The sequence below is a fragment of the Dermacentor albipictus genome, chromosome 2 (assembly GCF_038994185.2).
Source record: "Dermacentor albipictus isolate Rhodes 1998 colony chromosome 2, USDA_Dalb.pri_finalv2, whole genome shotgun sequence".
Classification (NCBI taxonomy): Eukaryota; Metazoa; Arthropoda; class Arachnida; order Ixodida; family Ixodidae; genus Dermacentor; species Dermacentor albipictus.
This window is the reverse complement of record NC_091822.1, coordinates 144,457,303-144,481,707: the sequence shown is the minus strand read 5'-3', so window position 1 is coordinate 144,481,707 and position 24,405 is coordinate 144,457,303. Positions and strand designations below refer to the sequence as shown.

The 24,405-nt window shown below is 47.0% G+C and overlaps 1 protein-coding gene across 1 annotated transcript in view; it reads right to left on the bottom strand.

Annotated features, from left to right (window-relative positions):
• Nucleotides 1-24,405, bottom strand: part of LOC135904660 (membrane metallo-endopeptidase-like 1) — an 80,375-nt gene that overhangs the window by 1,780 nt on the left and 54,190 nt on the right. The window contains exons 15-26 of the mRNA XM_065435545.2: nucleotides 21,815-21,939; nucleotides 16,902-17,133; nucleotides 15,684-15,782; nucleotides 13,778-13,855; nucleotides 13,004-13,113; nucleotides 11,690-11,748; nucleotides 11,202-11,253; nucleotides 9,658-9,725; nucleotides 7,193-7,329; nucleotides 2,504-2,569; nucleotides 1,569-1,676; nucleotides 405-481 (exon numbers count right to left, since the gene is read on the bottom strand). Of these exons, the coding sequence (XP_065291617.2) occupies nucleotides 405-481; nucleotides 1,569-1,676; nucleotides 2,504-2,569; nucleotides 7,193-7,329; nucleotides 9,658-9,725; nucleotides 11,202-11,253; nucleotides 11,690-11,748; nucleotides 13,004-13,113; nucleotides 13,778-13,855; nucleotides 15,684-15,782; nucleotides 16,902-17,133; nucleotides 21,815-21,939 (1,211 nt within the window). The remainder of the gene's footprint in view (nucleotides 1-404; nucleotides 482-1,568; nucleotides 1,677-2,503; nucleotides 2,570-7,192; nucleotides 7,330-9,657; nucleotides 9,726-11,201; nucleotides 11,254-11,689; nucleotides 11,749-13,003; nucleotides 13,114-13,777; nucleotides 13,856-15,683; nucleotides 15,783-16,901; nucleotides 17,134-21,814; nucleotides 21,940-24,405) is intronic.

Genomic DNA, 24,405 nt, shown 5'->3' with positions numbered 1-24,405 from the left:
GTTAAAGCACTGCGGTGACATCTTATGATCGATTCCACATGTATGCGCGCTCGATTTTAATCATTAATGACTTGGCAACGAATCAACCGACTATTATTTAGTAGTTCGCTAGTAGTAGTTCGCTATTTTCAGCCAGATAAACAAACACCTACACGCGCGCGCATGCAAGGAATAAGACCGAGTGACAGACGGACGATGGGATGGGAAGGCAAACAGACGCACAGAAAATGTGCTTTTTTTTTCTCTCCAATGTAAGTGGCACACCATTGTCGATATGAGGCTGGGAATTGCTGACAAGACTCAGTTCATTCGGCGTTGGTGTGTTGCCACGTATACAGAGCTTGCAACAACTTGTCTATTCAATGTGTCTGTTTTATTTCCCTTCTCGTTCTACATTTGCTCACCTCTGTTTTACGAAGGCTTGATTGGTGCCGTACTTTTGGTACATCATGTAGTCTTGGTTGGCCTTGACGCAGTTGTCCTAGAGCAGCGAAAAGATCGGGTTTAAGGCAGGTGCAACCAAGTTCGGAGGTTAGCATGTAATGATCGCCCACGCCCTCGTCATTTTCGAACCAATTATTGATTATTGGCCACTACAGGGCGATAGAGCGCACGGTGAGGTCTTTCTGTGCTGCCTTTTTCGAGATCCTAATTATATCAGAGGGAGAGTCGTCGTACGATGACTGTTACCACAGTGTACGATAACCTTACGAAACATCTCAGTGCGTCCTGTGAATTGAGAAATGCGTTTATATCACGTGTATATCAATTAAGCGTGTACCGAGTGTGCAGATGTTCGAGAGTACTCGGTCCACATCACACACGAACGCATAGTCACATTGTGCCATGTTGTCGGAACTAGGAACACGGTTCTCTTGCCCATTAGAGGGACACTAAAGAAAAAGATACTTTGTGCTGTATTAGTAAAGTATTTTTCTACAATACTAAAAAAGCTCTTCAGAAAAGGGTTGTCAAGCCAGAAGAGAGGCAAGAACCAATGCTCTACCAGAGAGCATGTTGTGCATTTACGACTTCAGATATCCCTGACCCCTTAATCGATGCGTTTGGTACCTCAAACGAGGTGCACATTTATTTCAGGTAATGCCCTATAACTCAGACCACAACGGCGACCGTAGCCCTTAAGTGCAATGTGCACCGAGTTCTTACTCTCGGTGCAGAAGTTTGCACCCTCGGTGCAAACTTAAATTGTGCGCATGTGACGTAAACATGATTCTCGATTCGCCGGATGCACTGAGAGGTTTCCGAAGGTTGTCGTCCACGGCGCTCTCAGTGATCGGATGATCCCGTCTCCCTCTGATAGAACTAGCACCTCGAAAAAGTAAAAAAAAAAAAGAAAACTTTCAGTCAATAAAACAAGATTACTGCGAAATTATTAGAACGTAGTTTTCAAAGAATGCTTTATCAGTCTACATTTACTTGGTCTTTCTCTTTAGGGAACATTAAGACTTTTTGTTCTGGAACTCGCTCGTGTTTGAGTCTCACAGGCGATCACCCGTGATGAGCTTCAAGCCGCAAAGTAGCCAAGCGCGTTAAGCAGCAGTACTTACCAAAACGTAGTAAATGAAGAAGAGCTTATCCGACGAGAGGTGCTCGGCGTTCATCAAGCGGAAGTCTCGCTGCCATATCCTGAAGACGTTCAGCAGCTGATGGAAGGCCTGCGAAGTCGCGTGGTAAAGCGGCGACAGCGCGTCAGACATTGGCTCACCTTTCCGTGACGACAGCCAGTAGAGGACGCTTAATAGCATGATCGCAACGGCGCTGTCCACTACTTCGGATAAGGAGGAGTAGTCACGTCTCAAATGCATACGACGCTAGGCTTCGAACGCGATGAAAAAAAAAAAAGAAAGGTGCAAGGACTGGCCGAATTATCCGAAAGTTTGGATCAATGAGCGGCGGCAAAATTAAAGAATTCAATGTTTTGTTCAATTGCTCGAGAACTACACTGTAATGTCTTTTTTGCATCTTGATCGCGAAGTGCGACTCAACCAGCATGCGGCTAAGAGCGCCGATATGTTTAAACGCTGCCTGATGCAGAGTTGGCTTTTCACGTTGCTGACATCATCGCCGGCCAGTGGCCCCCAGACATCAAAACTATCGTTGGCTCTGAGAAAAATTATCAGAAGAGACAAGAACAGTAGCGCCGTCTGCTGAATTTCTCGTGTTTTCATGCTATTGGTAATCGCAGCTGCGCCCGAAGGAGGTGCGCACTGATGGGGGTCAAATTACCCGAAGCGTCACTCTTTGGTCGTTCGAACTAAACTAGTTCTACTTCCATAACAGCATGTGGTTTTCTCCCCGAGACTTACCGCTGGGTTCGAATCAAACGGGAAGTCGAATTAGCCGAAGCTGAATCAACTGGAGTCGACTGTACAGCCACCTAGTTATAATCGCCTAGCCAGCGCTGGGGGTCGAGATATTTGCATACGTGGCACTAACAGCACCGAATACACCACGACGACGTGGGCACATAGCACGCACGTACCTTGAACGCAGGCGTGATGGCGGCGCTCTCCTCGAACACGGACTCGCGCACCGACGATCCGTTGAGCTGAGTCATTGAAAACAGAGGCAAGGAGAACGAGATGTCACGAGCTCTGCTGTCAGGAGGGTTTCTTATCGCGTTTGTTGCCATGGCATCGATAAAAGAGTTACACGCGATGACGAAGCCTTGTTCGCTGCATGCGTATCAGCTATGTCATCACGTACGTGGAACGGTTTCCTGAATGGACGCCCGCTTGATCGATTGACGTCCTGATCTTACACCTGGGCTTGGCGATTACCTGATAAAGACTGATTCGTGAGACATTGAACGCAGGATGACAGGCAGAGTCCTGAACAGTGAGCGGGACAGCGCTCCCCACTATTCTGAGGCTGAGAGAGAGATAATCAACTTTTGTGCTGAGCCCTTAGTGACGGGTGGTGCGCGCTGGCACCAGATGGGGTGGAACCGTATTCTCAGGTCCCATATGTGTCCAGCAGTTCCTGGCCCCTAGCCGCCAGCGCGAGCTGGGTCGGTAGGTCGGGGCTGGACGACAAGGTCTCCCATCGCTCGGGGGAGTTGGGGCTGGGGAGGGTGGGGGGTAGGGATGGTGGGGGGTTCTTGAGCTTAGTGCACTCTGCAAGGATGTGTGCTAGAGTGCCTTTTGACCGTCGGCAAAAAGGGCATGAAGTGTCATGCTCTGTTGGGAACATCTTATGCAAGAGCACTGGATTCGCTAGCGACCCCACTTGCATGCGTCGCAAGATCGTTTGCTGAATTCGGTTGAGTTGCGGATGCGGACGGGGAAGCCTACATCTGCCGCTTCTGTACATTTGCGTGATTTCTTTGTAGCTTGTCGCGGGGTGCGGTAGCCCTGGCTCGTCCTCGGCCCGGATCGATAGTTCTCGGGCATAGTGGTCGGCGAGTGCGTTGCCTTCCACTTGCGAGTGAGCCGCGACCCACACGAGCTCAACGGCCCGCCCCGGTGATTTGCATTTGTTGAGGATCGCTAGTGCCACGGAAGAGATGTTCCCCTTGCGGTAGCTTGCGTAGGCGGTCTGGGAGTCTGTGACAACGGTCCTCACTCCCGGTTGTGCGAGTGCGAGGGCCACGGCCACTTCTTCTGCTTCGGCTGTATTCGTCGTCCGTATCGACGCGCCTGTGACAAGTTTATCGATGGTGGTGACGACCGCCGTTGCTCTGGTTCCGTGCTTGGGAAGTGAGGCGTCCGCGTAGAGGACCTCGGGGTCCTCTTCCAGCTGTCGAGCCAGTGCCTTGGCCCGCGCAGAGCGTCTCTCGTTGTTCCTCCCCGGCTGCATGTTCCGGGGGAGGGGCTTGGTCTTAATGTCTCTCCACGTTGTGGGGAGCGGCTCCGTTGTCGGTAGCTGTTCAATTTGCCATCCTATCTTGCGTAGGACGGCCCGACCGTGCTCTGTCCGGCTCAGCCTTACCCTCTGGTGGGATAGGTGTGCTTCCACCAGCTCTTCCACCGTGTTGTGGGCACCCATTTCCAGCAGCTTCTGCGTTGACGAGTAGACTGGGATGCCCATGGCGAGTTTTACTGCTTTCCTTATCGTCGTGTTCAGCGTTTCGCGGTTGACCTTCGCAAGCTGGAGGTACGGGGCGGAGTACGTTACGCGTGACACGACGAATGCCTGCACCAGGCGCAGTGCGTCTTCTTCTTTGATTCCTCTGTTCCGGTTGGTGACTCTCCGGATCATGTTGAGGACTTGCTCGGATGTGGTCTTGATTTTGTTGACGGCTGCGTGCGCCTTGCCGTCGCTGCGCAACAGCAGGCCCAGTATCCGGATCTGCTGCGTTGGTTTGATCTCTGTGCCGTCGATGGTGATGATTATGTTTGGCGGCGGCTCTTTCTTTGGTCTTCCGGGCTGTACCATGAGCAGCTCCGATTTCTGTGGAGCGCAGCTCAGGCCACAGGTCCTGGCATATTCGTGGACGGTCGTTGCCGCTCTCTGCAGGGCTTCTTCCGCCCAGGCATCGGAACCCGCGCGGTTCGTCCACACCGTTATATCGTCGGCATAGAACGCGTGGTCCACGCCCTCGATCTGATTGAGTAGTTCGGGCAGGGGCAGGAGTGCTAGGTTGAAAAGCAGAGGCGACAGGACAGACCCCTGTGGGGTACCCCTGTCTCCGAGCTCCACAAGCTCTGGCCGTTCATTTCCTATCCGGATAGTTGCTGCTCTATTGGTTAGGAAATCTTTGATATAACCGTAGGTCTTGCGGCCACACCCCGTCTTGCGCAGGTTCTCGAGCACGCTGGCGTGGGACACGTTGTCGAAGGCCCCTTTGAGGTTCTGAGGCTGAGAACAATGGCTGCACTACAGAAGGCTCGCGACCGTACGATGGCATGTACTTTGTACGTAGCCAAGTGGCCGCGAAGCTTTTCACAAAGACTGTTCCATCGAGCTGCGACTAAGTTCAAAAGGGGCGCCCTACCGGTGGTAAAGTACAAGTAACACCACATTAGCATACTCTCACAATCCGATGGCACCGTTACCGGCATAGCCATGTGCCAGTCGCGGTATAGTGAAAGCGACAAGCAGGGAAATCTTCTGACACAATACGCGACCAGCAACACGCAATCTCCAGCGTGCAGGCAAGGGCGCAAATAATGCAAACTGGTGTATACGCCCCATTATGCGAGAGTACGCTAGTCGGCGCTCAAGCAACGGCTTCTGCAGAAGCGAAACCTCGGACCTCATTCGCTGATATGTGTGATGAGTAGTTTTCCTTTTCATGAACGTTTCCTTATTGTATGTTGTTCACTTCGGAGCGAGAACAATGACGATTGATGTTCTCGCATATCAGGCGTTTCAATTCGTGCTGGTCTATACAAAGCAAACTGCCGTTTTACTCGAACGTTCCTCGACTAGGCAGTCGCTCTCTACTCAATGATGATGATAAGCGATTATTTTTATTGGCATCCCTTTCGAAACGAGACGGTGACAAATAGTGACGTAGCCAGCTTGGTCTAGTAAGGTTTTACTACGTCTATCGCAGTCTAGCATTTGACTATCTCTCCCTGATTCTTTTCATTTTCGTTTGTTCATTAAAGCCTACAATTATCGTCGAGTTATGCCTGTAAAGACTCCAGTTCTGTCGACATCTCCCCTTCTTCCTTCCGACAATATACTCTAAAGCTCGCTTGCTTGTCTAGACAGCTGACCAGTTAAGGCTTCCATCCAATTTGAATCCCAGTGCTTCTGGAAAGTGGACGTTCCCCTGCGGTTATTGCTGGCCCAGTATCTTGGAAATCCGTTGCAATGTGTGCGTGTCGGTTCGGAACTTTCGCTGTGCAGCGACGCATTGGCTCACCCTCAAGAAAGTGGATGGAAGCGTCGCCTATCGTGTAAAGCACTCGGTCACGATACGTATGTCTGTGTAGACGTTCTTGTGCTTGCCAGTTCCCTCCGGCAGGGACACCAATAACACCAGGAACGTTAAGCTGAGGGCAAACTGAACCCTCTGGTTAGTCAATGTGACCTTATTTCACTTCAACGCGCAGAGTACATCTGCAAATGACAGGTTTTATCTCAAGGCGCGGCCATGTTTGACGGGGTATTCGACGTGCTGCGCTTCCTCAACAATGGTCAGGGAATAGTGTTTTTCTGGTCGTAATGACAGCCGCCAGTAATTGACTAGTGAAACCGCTTCGTATCGATGAATAAATTCTTTCTTATGAAAAAAAAAACGTCATAATCGATTATGAGCTGAAGAGAAATTTAATTGTTTTCAAATTTGAGGGCTCACTTGATAATATGAACAGGATCATTCTACCACCTTCGCTTTCTTTCTGCATTTCCTTGGAATATCAACTGCGTAGTTTTGACAATTTTTTTTCGAGAGTACGTCGTAATTCGCGACTGACGGGGTTGATGTATAGTAACGGTGAGTCAAAGGTACTGTACGGCGACTCCTGAGCGATAATTTTGTGAACAGGTGCTCTGGGAGTCTTGCACGAATCCACCAGAGTGACTTCTCTCAAGCAACTCGCCGTCATACGAATAATCGAGATGACTTATGTGGTACGGCGTTCCTACATCAGTCGAAAGCCGGCATCATTCAAAAATCTCAAGAAATCAGGAAACGAAATTTGGGGTAGTGCACACCGTTTTGAAGCCCATAAAGGATAAAATATTCGCCAACAGGATGAAACGTATGTCTGCGCCCCCCCCCCCCCCCAAAAAAAAAGAAATAATACGGAGATGACTTAGCACATCGTCATGGAATGCTAACATATTCTCCCAGCAATATCCGTAGGTAACGTCCGCCTTCTAGAAGCGCAGGATAGAAAACGGTTGGGAGCATTTGTTGATCAGCGGTCGAAAAAAACGTGGTGGAAGTGTATTCACTAAAAAGCAGGGCAGCGATGGGGGCGGGACAGTCACAGGCATAGGTAATTTTACAAGATAAAGTAGAGCCAAGTAAAACGCTAGACGGCAATAGAAAGAACATAAAACCCAACTAGCTCGAGCAGGCCAAGCAATGAAGCCACCGTAGCGCAAATAAAGCAAGGCAAGATCGGTCACCACGGCTTCAAGTGTCAACCAACTAGCCCAAGAACGAGTTATTCTGAGACTATAGGTGACCATTCGTCGTCACCCCCATTTCATTAGAAATTTGCCATTAGAAATCGTCGACGAACATGTCGGTCGGGAAAACGAACGTCACCTTGTGGCCCGGGCTTGTGGGATCGTCGAGCTCGCCGTACTGGTCGGTGAAGCACTGCAGCCGCTTGGCGAAGTTCTGCGCGGACGTCTCGCTCCACACCATCTCGGGGAACACCTTGCCCGTGTCGTAGTAATAGCCTGAGGCGAGCGAGTGTGGTCACGAAAAACGGCGGCGTGTAAGTAAGTTCGCATTTCTGCGATTTCGTTCGCACTTGCGATGCAGTCCGGCAAACAAGCGGCTCCGATTTGGCCGAACTTCCTCGCTGACGACGGTCTCGCAATACACGCCAATGAACCTTGCAATTCGAGAGGGGGGAACTTTGGGCCAGTTGGTCCGACATGTTTAAAAAGGAAAAGAACCGCGACTTCAGACGGGACGCAAGACGAAGAAGTGGACAGGACGAGCGGTACCGCTCGTCCTGTCCACTTCTTCGTCTTACGTCCCGTCTGGAGTTGCGGTTCTTTTCCTCTTTAAACCTTGCAATAAACAGTATACAAAGAACTGGATGCCCTCACCTGTTCTGTTAGAGCGAACAAGGATAGCTGAGGCACAGCTCGAAGCGAGACGCTAATGAAAACGCTTTCGTTGGTGTGACTTCATACGGGATCGCTTGGACTTATACAAACACGAAGTGTCAAGCGCAAAGTATCTCGAGACAGACCTTGCAGCAGCGTGTGCAAGAATCGCTTTCGTACAACACCCCCCTCTTTTCCTTTAGGCAGTATTATCTACTCGCATAGCAGCCCAAGAATTGGTCGAAAAAAAAATGACTCACGGATGTCTCCTAATTAAACAACAGCATGTTATAGCGCTGCTTAATAGGACCTGACCCTAACCGTCCTGCACACTTGGTAAAGTGCCTGCCGCCATTTTGCAATACATTGTGAAAGTCACATCAATTGGGAAGGCGGTGTGTCAGGACAACATTCATTTGGGCTAGATGGCGCGTACTTGAATTAGGGAAGGAACAGCGCCAACTAAGACGATCACGAGAGGGAGAACGACACAGGACAAGCGCCAAGGTGCTTGTCCTGTGTTGTTCTCCCTCTCGTGATTGTTTTAGTTGGCGCTGTTCCTTCCTAACTCAAGGCGGTGTGTCACTGAAGAAAAAAAAAAGTAATATTGCTGGGAGTACACCGCTTGAATTCAGAAGGCCAATGGGAAAATCGCACATTATCATGAAATTCTCATGGCTGACTTTTCTTTTTTTTCGTTGCGGTCAGCGAATGCGGTGCCTTCACACAACACAGTGGCTTCTGGCCATTAATTGTGTTTCAATGACTTTCTGGAACTAACTGAAACGAGATGGGATTAGCTTGCAAGGCTCCCTGTGCTTACGCGCAATGGTTGCACCGCCGGTCGCGTCTAGCAAATTGCTTGCTCCAAGCCGCATTTAAGTCTGTTCGACCCGACTGCACAAGGTTTACGAAAATAGGAGGACTGCCTCAGGAGGAAGCTTTTAATTGCAGCAACTCCGGAATCCCTAACCAAGCATATGAGAGAAGCAGAAATACTTTCAATAAACAACCACCGAAACCATTTAATGGTGTTTAAGCATTTTAAGAGAGACGTAAATTTTACCAATTGTTGGAGTAGATTTTTGATCTAGGCCTATGGTGCTCTGAAGGAAAACAAAGAAAGGTAATGGGAATTGATAAATTTGAATAAAGTTGAAGCTCTGCGTAAATCTTCGCCAACAACAGCGGTCACAATTCGGCAAACCAAATCTGTTAGACGGTCCAAAGAGGACAAATGCGGCGCATAAATTAAACAGTTTATACGCGAAATCGTCACACCGGTTCTGCGAAATCGCGGCTCCTGCAAAAGTCCTACTTACGAATTACTGGGTAAATTTCAGAGTGGAGGCAATACTCACAACTCTGTCCACTTCAGATGTCAAAATATATCTTCTTGATAGAACTTTACCGTCCCTCTGTTACAGAGGTGTATAGAGTTGGCGCCTCACTTTATCATTATTATTATTTCTTTATGTCCGGCAGCTTTTTTTTTAAAGGACGAGGATAGATGACCTGAATCAAAATGAGGCGTCCAAGATTCACTAGAATTTTATAGTAGATTAAATTCTACCGGCTAGAATTTGAAAACCACTAGAATCTTGAAGCCCACTAGAAACTGAATTAATGGTTGCCGAACAAGGCTGTCTGTCTGTTCTCATGCGACTATACATACAGATATACAGATACATATACATACAGATACATATACATACAGATATACATACAGATATACATACAGATATACTATACAGATTAAGTTTCCCCCTCAAGGTGCACGACAAGCCGCGAGAAGATTCTGTAACGTTCTCGTGCAGCTCCTGAAGTCACCGAAGGACATACATCAAAGATTTAGGGAGAGCAGAAGACCCGTTTGAACAAAGCCTGCTGGTATGGATAAATAAAATTGTAAAACTACCAATTCCTAATTAGTGACGGAAGGTGGCTTACTCTTTTCGTATATCATCCTCGTCATGGCTCTCGTTAGTCGTACGCCGTAGCGGGCAGAGTGAACGACGCTGCGTGAAGGGAAGCAAGGCAACAACAACAAAAAAAGTTAACATCGTCCGGTAAAGTTGCGAAAAAAGAGCTGAAACACGAATCGCTGCGAGCAGGAATATGTAAAACAGCGACGTGTCGAAGCTTATGCGGCAAAGCCGGCAGCGACTTGTGCAGTCGAATTTGGGCGCCCTTACAAACACAACCCGTGAAAGCGAAAAATTATCATCCACCCAAATGTAGCACGAAGCCACACAAAAAAAATCTATGCTGGTTTCTAAGAAGAAGAAGCTGTTCAGTTGAAGAACAATTTTGTCCCGCTAGGAGACGAGTCTATCCCGGGTATCTGACCTGGGACCAACGAGTAGATCGTGCTGGGACAATCGTTGCGGAGAGGCGTTTGTACCGAGTCCGATCCCCCCTCGGGCTAGCATAAATTCGGTTGTCAATTGTTCAGCTTTCTTTCTGGTAAGCCCCTATTCGTAGCTTCTTCTCATAGTCGGGTGAATGACTGTTTGTTTAAAATATTTGAATAATTCCCCTACTGTACGGGTTTCCACAGAACTGATTCGCTAAAACTGCATCTTGAGAAACATGGCAATTCAGGAAACGTTGTTGTTTTTGTTTTTCGCTATTTTCCTTGAAAATAAATCACAGATAGGCTTGTCTCTGCAAAAAAAGATCAGCTAGTTGACTTTCTGTGTGTCATCCTCGCCTGTTCATTCGTCCACGTCTGTTATTCTCGCCGCTAGTTATAATGAAGTCCAATGCCACCCAGCCAGAACCGCACCTCTTTGTTCAGCTGATGAATTAAATGAGGCAAACCCACTCGCAGCTTACGGAAGGTCGTGCTCCCTATAAACAAGCTGCAGAGCACGACGTCGCGAAGAATGCAGCTGCGCTGCTGTCACATCCCACACGTGCAAAAAAAGAACAGAAGTAATCACCCGATTTCTTAATGGTTAAATTTTCTCAGAAGGCAAGCTTGACACCAGTGACCGTCGCGGTAGCTTAATTGGCAAAAGCACAGCCCGCATAACGCGAATAATGAGGGCTTAGTCCCCAGCTGCGACAAGGCATCTTTTCGTCTGCCTTGATTTCTCTTTACATTATTGCTAGTACATATTCAATTAGACATAGCAATTAACATATTATGTGCTTGCTTTTTGGCTTCATTGTCTGTTACTTCGCGTTGTTTGGACATAAATTAAGTTGAGCTCCACGGATCGCCCTTGTTCTTCTCGTTCAAGTTTTCAATGGTAGCTTTGCAAGGGCTACTCGATAGAAGCGATGAACAGAGAAGAAAAAACACAGCCGTGTCATCGTAGTCGATTATAAACATGCAGGCTGTTCGTAACGCAGAATTTGCGAGCAGTGGCTCAGGTCGTTCATGCGTTTGAGTCTGTCTTGTCTGTAAGGTAGGCTACAAACGCAACCGCCTGCGGCACGGTTGCGAGAACTCGAACCATGGTAGACGAAGAAAGCGGGAAACTTACAAGACTGAACTGTTGGTAGGCACTGATACGTTGAACAGACCCATTGGGATGACTGAAATAAAAGACAAAGGAGTGAAACATGCGGTAGTGGAAAAAAAAAACTCTTCAAGCAGTAGTGAATCCACGTCAGACATACACACGCATGAAAGCGGAGTAACAACAAAAAAGTCAAAAAAATGACGTGCTCATTTGTAGGTACCCCCTTCCCCCGTTTTTAACATCCATAGTTTAAAAAAAAGAAGCTCGAAAAAACGTTTTACGAAAATGTAAGCATGCCATTTTGCGGCATGTTGGCGCAGGATTTTTTTTACAAGGTCCCAATAGACATTGAGCTAATCATGGTTAGCGTGTACACGAGAACACGAGGGTACACGACGGTACACGAGAACGTAGGTCGAACGTATTTTTTGACACACTATGGCGGCGACACGCCGCCGGTTGGGTCAAAGGCCATCGCCCTGTGTCCATTACCAACTCGGTGTACTTACAGATGGCCTGCCTCTGCATGTCGTACATGACGTCAGTGTCGAAGACGCTGCCGGGCCACCTGGCAACGAAAGCCCGTGCATTGAGTCACGTGGGTGTTCGTGTTAGTTGAAATGCGCCAACCTCGAAGAGGCATCCGTCATAGACAATTTACTCTTGCCGTCAAAAAGAAGTAACTTTAACAGAAAGAAACATGCACGTCGGTACCCGTGGGAAATTTACCTAAGAGGAGGCAGACAGGATGGCCCGAAAGTAGATTCCTTGCAAGTTTAGTATGCTGGACTGAAATGCATCTGCTACTCTTCGCTAGCGTGTACGATAAGCGGTTCCCTTATTTCGTGTAAAACTGCGCGTAGTTTGTGGGCAGCTGTCTCTCACCGTTGTATGACTCGCATATATGTGCCAAAGTCACCCGACTGTCAGGACTGCGGGCTTGAAGGTCAACGAGGTAGTGGCTGTAATGTCGAGCTCACTACAAATACAAGGTTTCTTGAGTTTCACTTTTTCGATAGCACAGATGCAGTGGCAAATGGTTGAGCATCTTCCTCGTGTGCGGGAGGCACAGGGTTCGAATACTGGTGCCGGAGGGAAACCACCGGTTTTTCTAATGGGTATAAAAGATGCCCCCCGGCCCGCTGCTCAGCCGTGGGGCCATCTTAAGGGTTTTTCCGTGCAGGGCCTTTCATCTCTAAAGGGGGCCCTCTAGAGATAAAAAGGAAGCGATGCCTGCCAGGTCCCATGCCAGAGATTTCCCATCAAGTGGGCGCCCGACCATGAGCACTGCAGGGTTCGCGTTCAACCAGGTACCGGCTGACAGGTTTAGTGCTGCAAGGTTTTCTCGCGTTTTCACTTTTTGATAGTAGAGAAGAGGCTGCAATAGTAGAGAAGTATTGATGAGGTGGCAGCTCAGAGTGAGGAGTTACGAGCATGGAATATTACCGCTTAACCACGCCGCAAGTCGATTGGCGCCGTGTCGTGAGACAGACTGCACGAAGTTAGCTCTCCTGCTAAGCTTGTCTGTAAGGTGGCTGAATTGCTGCTCCTTTAGAGCACCCGTCTACCGGCCGTCTTCTTATCGAGCTCTTCCGCAGCGCTGAACCCTCTTCTTACACACACTCTTTTTAATAAAACGCTCGAAAGCTGGCCGAAAGCATTTGGGATGGGAAACAACGACGACTCGTAACCTTTGAGCTGCTCGAGAGACAGGATGCATCTAAAAAAATGTACCGCAGGTTTCCGTAAACCGTCATGATGATCAGATTACAGAACTTTCTTCTCTTTTCAAGAGAACAATTAAGAATTTATTTCATACTCACTGCTTCATCCTGGCTCTTTGAGTCGTGTATGCCTTGAAGATGTCGTCTCTAAAGTGCTGTACGTATGTGAAGTACTGCTTGATGGCATCTGTGCCTGTCGCCGACGGCAGCTGCACAGCGAGATTTTTTTGCAATATTAAATACAATTACGCTCTCCTTAGTTTCCTGTGAACGATTAACTTAAAACGCGTTGTGTTTCAGTAAAATTGGTCGTATTTCTGATTCCATCAATTTTTGCTCCATGGCGAACACGTACCTCTTTAACTCCTAGCAGCTAGTACGTCAGCAATTAACGACTGAGAAACGCCTGCAGTAATTAAGGGATTATTATTCAATTTTCAGACAAAACATTGCTTGTCTACCGGGCGAATGAAAAACCTAATTACATAATTACTTCATTAACTTCATTAACTTCAAAAAACTTCATTAATAAGGAATTCACTCATGTCCGAGTCGCATAACTCAAACGCGTTGAGTCAGCGCAACGAACCAGAATACCACGTCTAATATTTTTGCCATTGAATGGACAAATTGGGCATGACGTGACAAGAACGAGCTTGCGACAACCCTGTTTCTGAACCGCGTCAAAGAAAAAGATTAGCCCTTAATTTCGATCTATCCTGGATGAATACGTTGTAAAATCTCACGTGACAGCACAAGAGCACTCCGTAAAAACGCAAGGCAAATTGCAGCGAGGCTTGTCGTAAGGCAGCGGGGTATAGCGCGTATTGGAAGCACAGCGAGCAAACTGGCATGCAACGCCTGCAAACGTGCCTGTAGGATGTGCTCCATGAACTTGTCCCTGATGGCCACCCAGACAGGGTAAAAGCTCAATATCTTCTGGGACATAATCTGAAAGGCAAAGAACATCACCGGCGTTTTGTAAGACGCGAACACATTCCTCAGAAATTATACTACAGTACGAAGTTAGCACCGATGACGTATCTCTCGTCGCCAACTGTTCGCTTACAGACAATTTCAGCAAGCTGCAATACAGGGAGTTGAGCGAGATGGTTCCCGTTCGTTATAAAGAAATAAATAGCGCGAAAAGGGAACATCGACAAGATGAAAGAATGGACATGTCTGTACATGTCGGTCTTCTATCTTTGTCATCGTTCTCTTTCTGTGCTGTTCAGTTTCACTACGATTCGGCCTAGCACACTATGCGTCTTGCACGTTGTATTGAGCAGTTCTCGCGCGTCGTAATTGCGTGCAGTACGGTTTATCACTGCACAATCGCTGAAAGCCACTTTTCGCTTATTGGTCCCGAGTGAATCAGCCGAACACACTATAGTTAACCGTTTCAAGCCTAGCGAGCTCAAACACATTCTACGCTGTACAGGGTGTTTCACGAAATCCGTTCGAAATTCCTTAAAAATAGGGACGGTGTCACATAATTAAAATATTTCCTCTGGATCGTTTTTACCACGGAAGCATACATTGTAAAAAGACTCGAGGTAGTAACTCGACAAGTAATTATGCTAATTAAACCATAGCTAACGTTTTTGCCGAGAGATCCAGACGACTGGCCTCGATGGAAGAAGACTCGACGTCCGTCATCCGAGGCGCTCACTAGCGCGTTCTCAGACATGCAATAAGTAGACGCTGCTAATTTGTTTATAATTCGAGCCTATTTCACACACACAAAAAAATCAAAGCTGAGAAAAGCCGGCAGATCCCACGGTGTGTGGGAATCGATGCTATGCGAAGCTAACAATGTGCGGAAAGCCTACCACCTTAACGAAACGATCATGAGATCACCAAGACGTAGGCGGCTGTTTCATGAGCTACATGACACGCGTCATGACATTCATGTAATGACCTATCATTTATGTTCGTCACACACTCTTGTCATAGTATGCCAGTTTTGGTAGATACCGAGACGTAGGCGGCTGTTTCATGACCTACATGACACGCATGTCATGACATTCATGTCATGACCTATCATTTATGTTCGCCGTGAACTCTTGTCATACTGTGCCCATTGTGGTACATGCGACGTTAGTGAAACGACCACGAGAGCACCAAGACGTAGGCGACTAGACAGATGCATAGATACTGTCAAAGTGGCAGACGTTCGACAAGAAATGCTTCGTATTTAATATTCTAAGAGCCCAGATGTTACTCCCTTATTAGACGCCCCTGAATGATGTGACTGCTCGCGTCTCGCCGGCGAGCGGGCATTGAACAAGCGCCCTTATCAAGCCGCGCTCTCGAGCGCTTCAGGCACCGTCGGTCGGTTTACGCCTCAACGTCGGACTAGCGCTTCACACTGGTCCGACGGTGAGGCGTAAGCAGGCATGTCACCTGTGTACGTCCACTAAAAGCGTGACAGCTGCGCTCTTTAACCGTGCTGTTTCGTTTTGTGAGTGTGTGTGTGTGCAATCCACCGGAACTCATTCCGCTGTAAAATTACCAGCGTCAATGTTTTGCTTTTCTTGAGAGGGTTCCGAGCTCCTCGGATAAACCACACAGTTATAGTTAAACAGTTCGTTGGTCTAAATTGCAAAATTATTTGTCCGATTTCTGCCTTGAGTCGTGTTATGTTGTACGCCTTTGGGATAGCAGAAATTTAGAACGCGTTTCGTAAAGCAACCATGTAGTTTTCTGCCATTCAATTCTGTTCCTTCGACAAAGCTGCGAGACGCAGCCCGCTCTTGTGCGTGGGGTGCATTCTCACCTTCCTCTCCGCGATGTACTTGGTGAAGCCGTCCATCCATTTGGTCTTGTTGATGTTTTCTGTGAACACTCGGCCGATCTTGTCGGTGGTCATCCTAGCCTGGCACAGAAGGACACGCGAAGCGACTAGCGTTTAACGAACGATCGCTACGACCCAGTTTTGAACAGAAAATGTCATTCAAGGCGCGAAAAGACATACGCACTGTAAAATAATTTACACCCCAAAAAGTGAAAAAGGGTGCAAATGTGTCTATAACTCACGCCCTTAGGGTGTTATCTATGTAACGGACACCCTAAGGGTGTCAGTTATGAACACATTTACACCCATTTTCACTTTTTAGGGTGTAAATTATTTTACAGTGGGGAATGTACGGCGTTCGTGGAGTTCCCGGAGTTGGAGGTCATCGTTGCGTGGACTAAAGCGTGTTGGCTCTGCTTCTTTTTTTTATTCGGCTTATTTAAAAATTTTTGTAAGCGTGATTATAGTTGCCAAATATTTGTCGCTTTCTGTTTCGAGCATAACCGCTGTGTGAACCTTCACGAAATGTGACTGGATTTATCATGCCAAAGCAATGCAGGAGCTACGTATATGAGCTATAGGTAACCTAGTGTAAGGTTCCGAATTACACTTTAACATGAACTAAACTCTTGGTACACGTACGTTTCTTTTTTTAAATTTCATTCGCCCGTGGCCTCTTTCCACCAAAATGCAGCTGCCTCGTGCGGTGGGAATTGGACCCGCCACCTCGTTTTCAGCATCTTTCCTTTCTCTCCGAATTTATCCGGTGACGATGTTCTATTTTATGCAGATTCTTGCTCCCGTAATGATGATGTCTGTGTATATTTTTGAGGTTATCTTTTTAATTAGGTGATTTAGCGCTATGTTTATGCAAAAACCGTATTTATTTATTATTCCCCTCCCCCTTCCCCCTTTAGGTAACGTCTTGTAAGTGTCCTTAAGGGAAAATGAATTGTGATGACGACGATCGTGGTGACCTAATGTAGCGAGTGCCCTGCCAGGAGTTCGTTGGCAAGAGAGAAAGAGAACGGGATGACGATAATCGTCCCAAGACAGAGAAGCTACATACTACGTCACGGAGACAGCGACTTTCGGCGCGGATTCAACTGAAAGACACACACAGCAGCTGACGCCGTAAAAAAAAAAAAGAAAGAGAAAACGTGTGGTGAGGTCGTGCCCCCGGTCCAGCGGAGGACTCACCACAACCTCCCGGAAGGCGGTCTTGTTCAGGTGCTCCGAGTACATGTAGAGCAGGTAGAGCGGCACGGCGCGGTCGATGCTGTGCAGGCAGGTGCGCCAGCGGTCCACGTTCGGCTTGTATATGCCGGTGAACTGCGTGTACCACACGTTGCGCAGCTGGGCCACGCTCTCCGGCAGGTAGGTCGACAGCTCCACCATCAGCCGAAAGCCGAGGTAGTTGAGCACCACGTAGCTGCGCGGCAGAAACACGGACGACGCGTTGCAGAGTCTCTAAAGAAGCGTGTGTGGAAGAATGGACGGCAGCTCCATGTTCGCTCGGTGCAGGGCATGCGGAAAAGTGCGATATTTCTGGGCGTCCTAAACACCATACGCCGCACCTGTCTAAACTGGTGTTTGCGTGCGATATATATATATATATATATATATATATATATATATATATATATATATATATATATATATATATATATATATATATATATATATATATATATATATATATATATATATATATATAGACGAGAAGAAAGGGGGTTAACCGAGGGGCCCGATATTTATTAGTCAAATAATGAGAAGCCAACAAACACTGACACCAAGTACAACATAGGGGAAATTGCATGTGCTTAATAAATGAAATAAAGTAATGATAAATTGATGGAAATTAAAGTGGATGAAAAAACAACTTGGCGCAGGTGGGAACCGAACCCACAACACTCCCAGGGTTCTACTAGTACAGATAAATACCCAAGAAAGTGGATGGGGAAACGCCGACGCGGTAGCTCAATTGGTAGAGCATCGCACGCGACATGCGAAGGTTGTGGGTTCGGTTCCCACCTGCGGCAAGTTGTTTTTTCATCCACTTTAATTTCCATTAATTTAGCATTACTTTATTTCATTTATTAAGCACATGCAATTTCCCCTATGTTGTACTTGGTGTCAGTGTTTGTTGGCTTCTCATTATCTGACTATATATATATATATATATATATATATATATATATATATATATATATATATATATATATATATATATATATATATATATATACGTCTAATGCTTGCCCCAAGGTCGCCAAGCCTTCGTCGCTTTTTTTTTCGTCTACCTCATATCCCGAGTATGTGTGATCCTGGGCGCCAGGGCATACGGTGGCGCCATCTTCCGGGAGCGCGCCAGTGACGTAGAATGAGGGATAACGCGGTGCGCTCTGACCGTGCGACGGGCGCGCCTTTCCGGACAATTGCTGCAAGTGCCTTAAAATACCAGTGGTAGTTGGTAACTAGCAAATCACTTGTTCCTGGGGAAAAGCGCAAACGCGCGACACTTTCCACATGCCGTTATCTTCTGGAGGTACAGTGACACGCGGTCACTGCGTGCGGCCTTCGCAATAAGAGTCCGCCGAGCCGACATTTCTTTGTTGTAAGAAGCAATCAAATATATCCGTGTTGTTAGCTGTCTGTAAAATAGCAGCCCGTGCCGTCTCAATGCAGCGATCGCACGAATTTTATAAATGTTAACGCGCGATATGACCATTTTGCTGCAAGCGGTATACCGCCTGTGTGTTTAGTTTTCGTTTTAGTTGCAACGGATTTTTTTTCAATATCGCCCGTAAAAGATGACGCAGTTCATGCAGTCTGTACGGGTGGACTATAAGGAAAGACGGACTTACCTTGCTCTACAAATTGAAATGGCCATGTTGTGAATAAAAAGATGCACTAATAAGCTCCTTTCATTTTATTTATTCCCTTGTTAGAATCGTAAAATTTAAATTGAAACGTATTAAAGTAATATTTGCCTAGAAGAAATCCTGAGGCTAGCGTCACTTTCGAGGTATCCGCCCTCACGCAGTTATTATAGTTCCGAGCCCTTAGAGGCAAGCCATTGTGAAACTGTTCACAAGGACACCAATGTATATTTCACAACACATTTTGAAGACGCAGGTATCAGCATTGGTGCGATGATTAGAATTGCCGCTTAGCAGGCGTCGCTCACAACTGCTCAATTTCATAATTTTAACACGTAACATAAAACGAACAATTGAAAAGTTCATCTTCGAATGTTTTCAGTCCTAATTACCCGGACGTAGTGAAAGTGAAAATTTACAGTGAAAGATTTACAATGCAGATAACCGGTCCGAATAGGCTGAATGGCGATTTCAATGTGGTAAAAGAGTTAAAAAAATTATAAACGCCATACCTTGCAAGCGCGCCTAAATTTAGGCATTGTATACGCGTTTTCATGCCCGAAAGAAAACGAAAAAAAAATCGGGAGAAGCGGGACATTGCAGCGGGCTGTCCACTGGTGTATACCCCATTTTGCACACTTTTGCTTTGTCGTCACGAGGGCGGTGTACTTGCACCGTGTCGTGGGCTTTAGGCCTAAACATGTGAGCATTTAAGCAACAAGCAAACATCGTTGGTCGAACGCATCAGGAGCGGTTCGGGGGTGCTTTCGCAATGTAGCTAGACAGAGACGTCGTTACCCGCTGGGATATTGCGCCGGCCCTACTCAACAATTCAATCTTTTTCTCGTTTCGAATTCTTTTTCGGTGTCTAATTATTTATCGTAGGTGAGATGCGAACCACAACAGAGCTATAAGGGTCCGACAGCGCTGCTGCTATTTTCATTCCCAGCCCGCTATACCCGAAATTCCTACGCTGCGCCGACGCAGTCTACCGATGCCCACGTGATCCCCCACGACACGTGACATGATCCGCCGACTGCAGCGCCAGTTTGTGATTCGGCGGTGGCAGTAGTCCCCAATACTGACTGACAAACCTGAAAACTTGAATTTGAAACAAGACAATTCGTCCAAAGGTGATGCGCTTCGCAAGGACATCAATCAAAAATATACTCAGCCATAGTTCGGGGATCGAAACGTTAATCGCGGCGAATTTTTATTTATTTTTTTTTATTTGTAAAGAACTCCGCGCACCATGGGGAAACGCGCCAGGGCGATCGTGCGACTTGAGAACGAAAACAAGTGCCTCGACCTTCGCATTCTTTTGCCGTGGTGATTCTATGGACTGCGGCTGCAAGCCTTTCTTTTTCTGCGGTCGTAGCCGCACATTTCATAATGACGAACGCGTCGTGGCACTGGCAAGTACGAAAGTAATCGCATTCCGCAATGCAGCGGTGCGCAGCAAAAGTGTAAACGTGAAATTCTGTTTAGCTCAACATTGGTACGCTGTCATTTTTCCCCCCACCGCATAGGGAAAAGAACTAAAGTGAACGTAAGTGTGAAACTGCGTTTATTTCTGCTTTAGTTAAAAATTTTGGAAACTTTATTACGTCGCACACGTACTGTAAGCAGAAAACACAGCTCCCTTTCGAGACCTATATTAGTTAACGCCAAGAAAAAAAATGCCAAGTGCCCTATTGTCAATGGAAATAAACGTTTTCAGAATATTTTCAACAAATGTGGTTTACAAATTTACATGAAGAAAAAAAGAACCTTGGAAGATACGGTAGGAAGTGCCTTAATCTGCTAACTTTTTCTATCCAATATTAGCTTATAGTAGTACTGCGACAGACGCATGGAAGTTCAGCTAACAAGCTTAATTAATAGCTGCAACTTGCGGTCCGCTATTCCGATGCTGACCATACCAAGGCGTTATTGCTATGACTTACTATTTCTGTGTTGAAGCTAAGTTACCGGTCCTTAGCTACATCACCGAACACAATAGCACACAATTGGTTCGACAAATGCAATAGGCAACATAATGTTATGCTAGTGAATGCTTCGAGGTATTTTTCTTTAAATATGATTTACCCGGTTGATTCAGTATACTGTACGTTCGAATATTCCCATTGGCATCCGAAGTCGCCAATGCGAAGTGTAGCAGGTAGCAGGTAGTACCAGGTAGTGTACCAGGTAGCACGCAAAATCTGATCCGAGGAACCAAAAGCACTGCCCGCTGTTGGTCGGCGACAGCTGACCACGTGTCTGATGAGCCGCAATAAAACTTTTGTTTGGGCCAGTTGTTAGGGTCATATTTGTTTTGCGCTACTCGTCAAGGTTTTTCAGTCTGATAAGTCCACTTGACGTATCAGACACGTGGACAACACTTCAGTCGCCCCAGCTTCGGCACTTGACTCGGCACTTGATTGCGGAGTCTTGATTACTCCACAGCACCACTTCCGCATCAGAACCCCTTCCACCGCAGGATACGATGATCGTGTTTTTATGTTTGAACGTGTCAGAAAAAGCCACAACAGGCAAGCCCTACGACTGAGTGTAATTAAGGCGAAGGACGCTATAATAAATAAATAATTATAATGACTGATCCCCCGGTCTTCTTCATCCGGCGGGACCTCAATCGCGCAATGATGATAGAAATACTTTTCCCAATTTCGAACCCGGGTCCCCCCATCCCAGCAGCTCGATGCTCTAGGCCAATAGCACGCTTAGCTCGACAAAATAACCTTACCACCTCTCTCGTGCAAACAAGTGATTTAACATGCTTGGCTCGCGCGTCGCGTCACGTCGCATCAATTTAGGCATAAAAAGAGAGCGCGCCGATTTCTCCTATTGTTCTCCCATGGTGGCTACAGCGCTTCGAAACGGTGTGTGATAATGCACCGCCCTCCGAATATATGTTAACACTGCGCGTTGTGCCCTAATGATTGACATTAGGACGCAACACGTGATACCCGCATAGTTTCGCTTCTCCAGTGAAATCGTATGGTTGAGACTTCGGAATTGCCACGGCGTATCGCGAAGCATTTGTATCACTACTTATAGATGATTCGATGGCTGTCAGGCCCCTCAGCTCGCTTTCATCGGCATCTGGCGACGGAGGCTGGGTTAGCGAAACCCCAACCAATCAAACAAAGAATGCTTGGCTGTGTGGTTTAATGTTTCCTGCGCGGTGCCAAAAAAAAAAAGATGCAAGAGAGGAAGAGAGAAACTTACCTCTGGTGATCCCTGACAATATTCTCCAAGGTCTTGTTGATGAATTCCGGAGACTTCAACAGGACCCTAGTGTTGCTCTGCATGTACGAACTGTGGCTTCCCATGTCCACGACGATTCCCGCAAACTGAAAACACAAAGCCGGTCGCGAGCGGCGATCGCCGCGATTAGTAGAGGCGATGCCCGGCGGGGATACTTCTCGCTGAGGGGGAAAGCACACTTGTTCTGGAGCGGTAAGTTCAATCACCGCTGCTGCCAGACATTGTGTAGAAACGGCAGCTGCCTAGTTGGCATTAAAGCCATGTTAAATAGAGAGCCAGTCGTTGAAAAGAGCGTTGCCACACGGGTGGCCAATGTTGGGATGACGATGACGTTGCGTTTACGTTCAAAACATTATGGCGTTCTACGTGACGGAACGACGATCTGATTATGACGCACGCAGTAGTGTGTGACTAATACGCCTGTCACACGGACGCGGCTAAACTCGTTTTAACTCCCTTCAACCAAGGACGTCATTATCTCGAGGGAGATGCGCGCCGTGTTCCTAGCAAAAGGAGATGGAAGATCTCCCTTGCGGACTGAAGGGAGTACTCTTGTTCCCAGGGTGCTTGAATTTCGAGTCAAGAAATCACCCTCATTTTTATTCATTTCACTTTTACCACCAATTATAACTGTTTTATAACTGTTTATAACCAGTAATTATAACTGTTTTATAAACAGCAATTATAACTGTAATATAGTATTTAAGCACTGACAAAGTTATTTTAGTTGAGCAGCTACATTCGACTCTCGAACCGGGCGTTCTCGGAATTTTTTGTCTTTAAGATAGATGACATTTTTAAAATGCAATGCATAAATAATTGTATTTTGCAAGAAACGACAAGTAACGAAAACTTTTTAGCAATATATAACGTGTTTCTTTCATGACTGCGTACGAGGTGAGCATCGCCTAATGGGCCCCTAGCGGCAGCTTTCAAAAGCTCGCTTATAGGCCGTGTGACACGGAGCTAACTGGAAGTTTGAAGGAGATCCGAGTGGCCCGTGTGACACGGATATAAGGCAATTTGGACCACCTGGGGTTCTTTAACGTGAACCTAAATCTAAGTATACGGCGGTTTTCGCATTTCACACCCAACGAAATGCGGCCGCCGTGGCTGGGATTCGATCGCGCAACTTCGTGCTTAGCAGCCCAACACCATAGCAACTAAGCAACTATGGCAGGTGTGCTCACGTTGGCCCTGCTGCCTTGCTGGAGGGAGTGGATGACAAATCAAAACTGAGCGCGTTGCGATAGGTCCATGTACCGGGATGGCAGACTTCTCCTATGTAAACTTAAGTAAGCGGCAGGATGTCGAAGCAAAATTCTTTCGTTCGAGTTTTCGTTCCGTTTCAGCGAAAAACGGTTAAGTTCCAGTTCAAACCGGTTTGAACCGGTTCATGTTCGTTTGTGTAACGGGCAAAATAAATGCAGCAAAACATAATGAACTTGTTTTGTACAACAACTGGACAGTGCTTCTGAGCTATAGAGAAAGAATTCAAAACAACCAGCCGCCAGTAGATACAAACGAAGTTATACGGATACAACGCAAATATTTGAATCTGCAAGCAAACATTTGGTGAAGTGCTTCGACAAATACAACGATAAAACCAAACAACCTGATCAGATGCGTAGAAATGTGTTTAGCGTTGACTCATAGATGTCACGAGGAGTAAAGCGCTCTGTGATGTTCGTCGAAGAAAGGGCGGGTGATGAGAGGTCTATACGATTACACATATTGCGTTTGTAGAAAAAATTGCTGGCTATCCCCCTGATCGAGAGTAGTTGCAAGCATGAAGTGACAACAAACAAAGCTGAATGCTTGCAGATGACGCTAGCCACAATCTTAACACGGGTGTAGTGCATGCTCGCAACGACCCCCCCCCCCCCCCACCGCACCGTGCCCTACTGTACACTGGTCCATATCGACGCTGCCCAACTAGAAGAAAAAAAAACCGACTGAAGGCGGCACGACAGGCAGCATGACGTCACCTCCCGAGGCGACGCAAAACCCGCTCCGCGGAACTCACGGACCGCCGGCGTTCAAAAAAAGCGCTGGCAACTCTGTCTCACCGCCAAGAGATGACAATAATTTGTATGGTACACTGTATCTGCTTTCTGAAGGTCGCCTATTGAAAATGACAAATAAAACTTCAGCCCACTAGAAGTTACAGCTCGAGTGATATTATGAACAAACATTAGGAAGAACACGGAAGCAATATGTTTGTAAGCTATTAAGGAAGTAACCGGCGTACGCAATGTGGCCCTGGACAACGGGTTGGGGGCCAGCGATCACATTTTCTTAAGTATTGACTGGTTGCCCGGATGATCTCGTTTTGTTCTCGCAACTTGCCCGGATGTTCTCGTTTGAGAGCCCGGATAACGGCTCTGGCTTTTGGCTCAAGGTCACTTTAAGGTCGCCGACAGCGGGAGGTAAAAAGCATTTCGTGCTTAATACACCAAAGACTGAGTCCCACTGACGCATTCCCAGTCTGGAGGAACGCCGAAGAATGTGCCCGTATACCCAGTGGCACACGCCCAACAGTCCAAGAATGA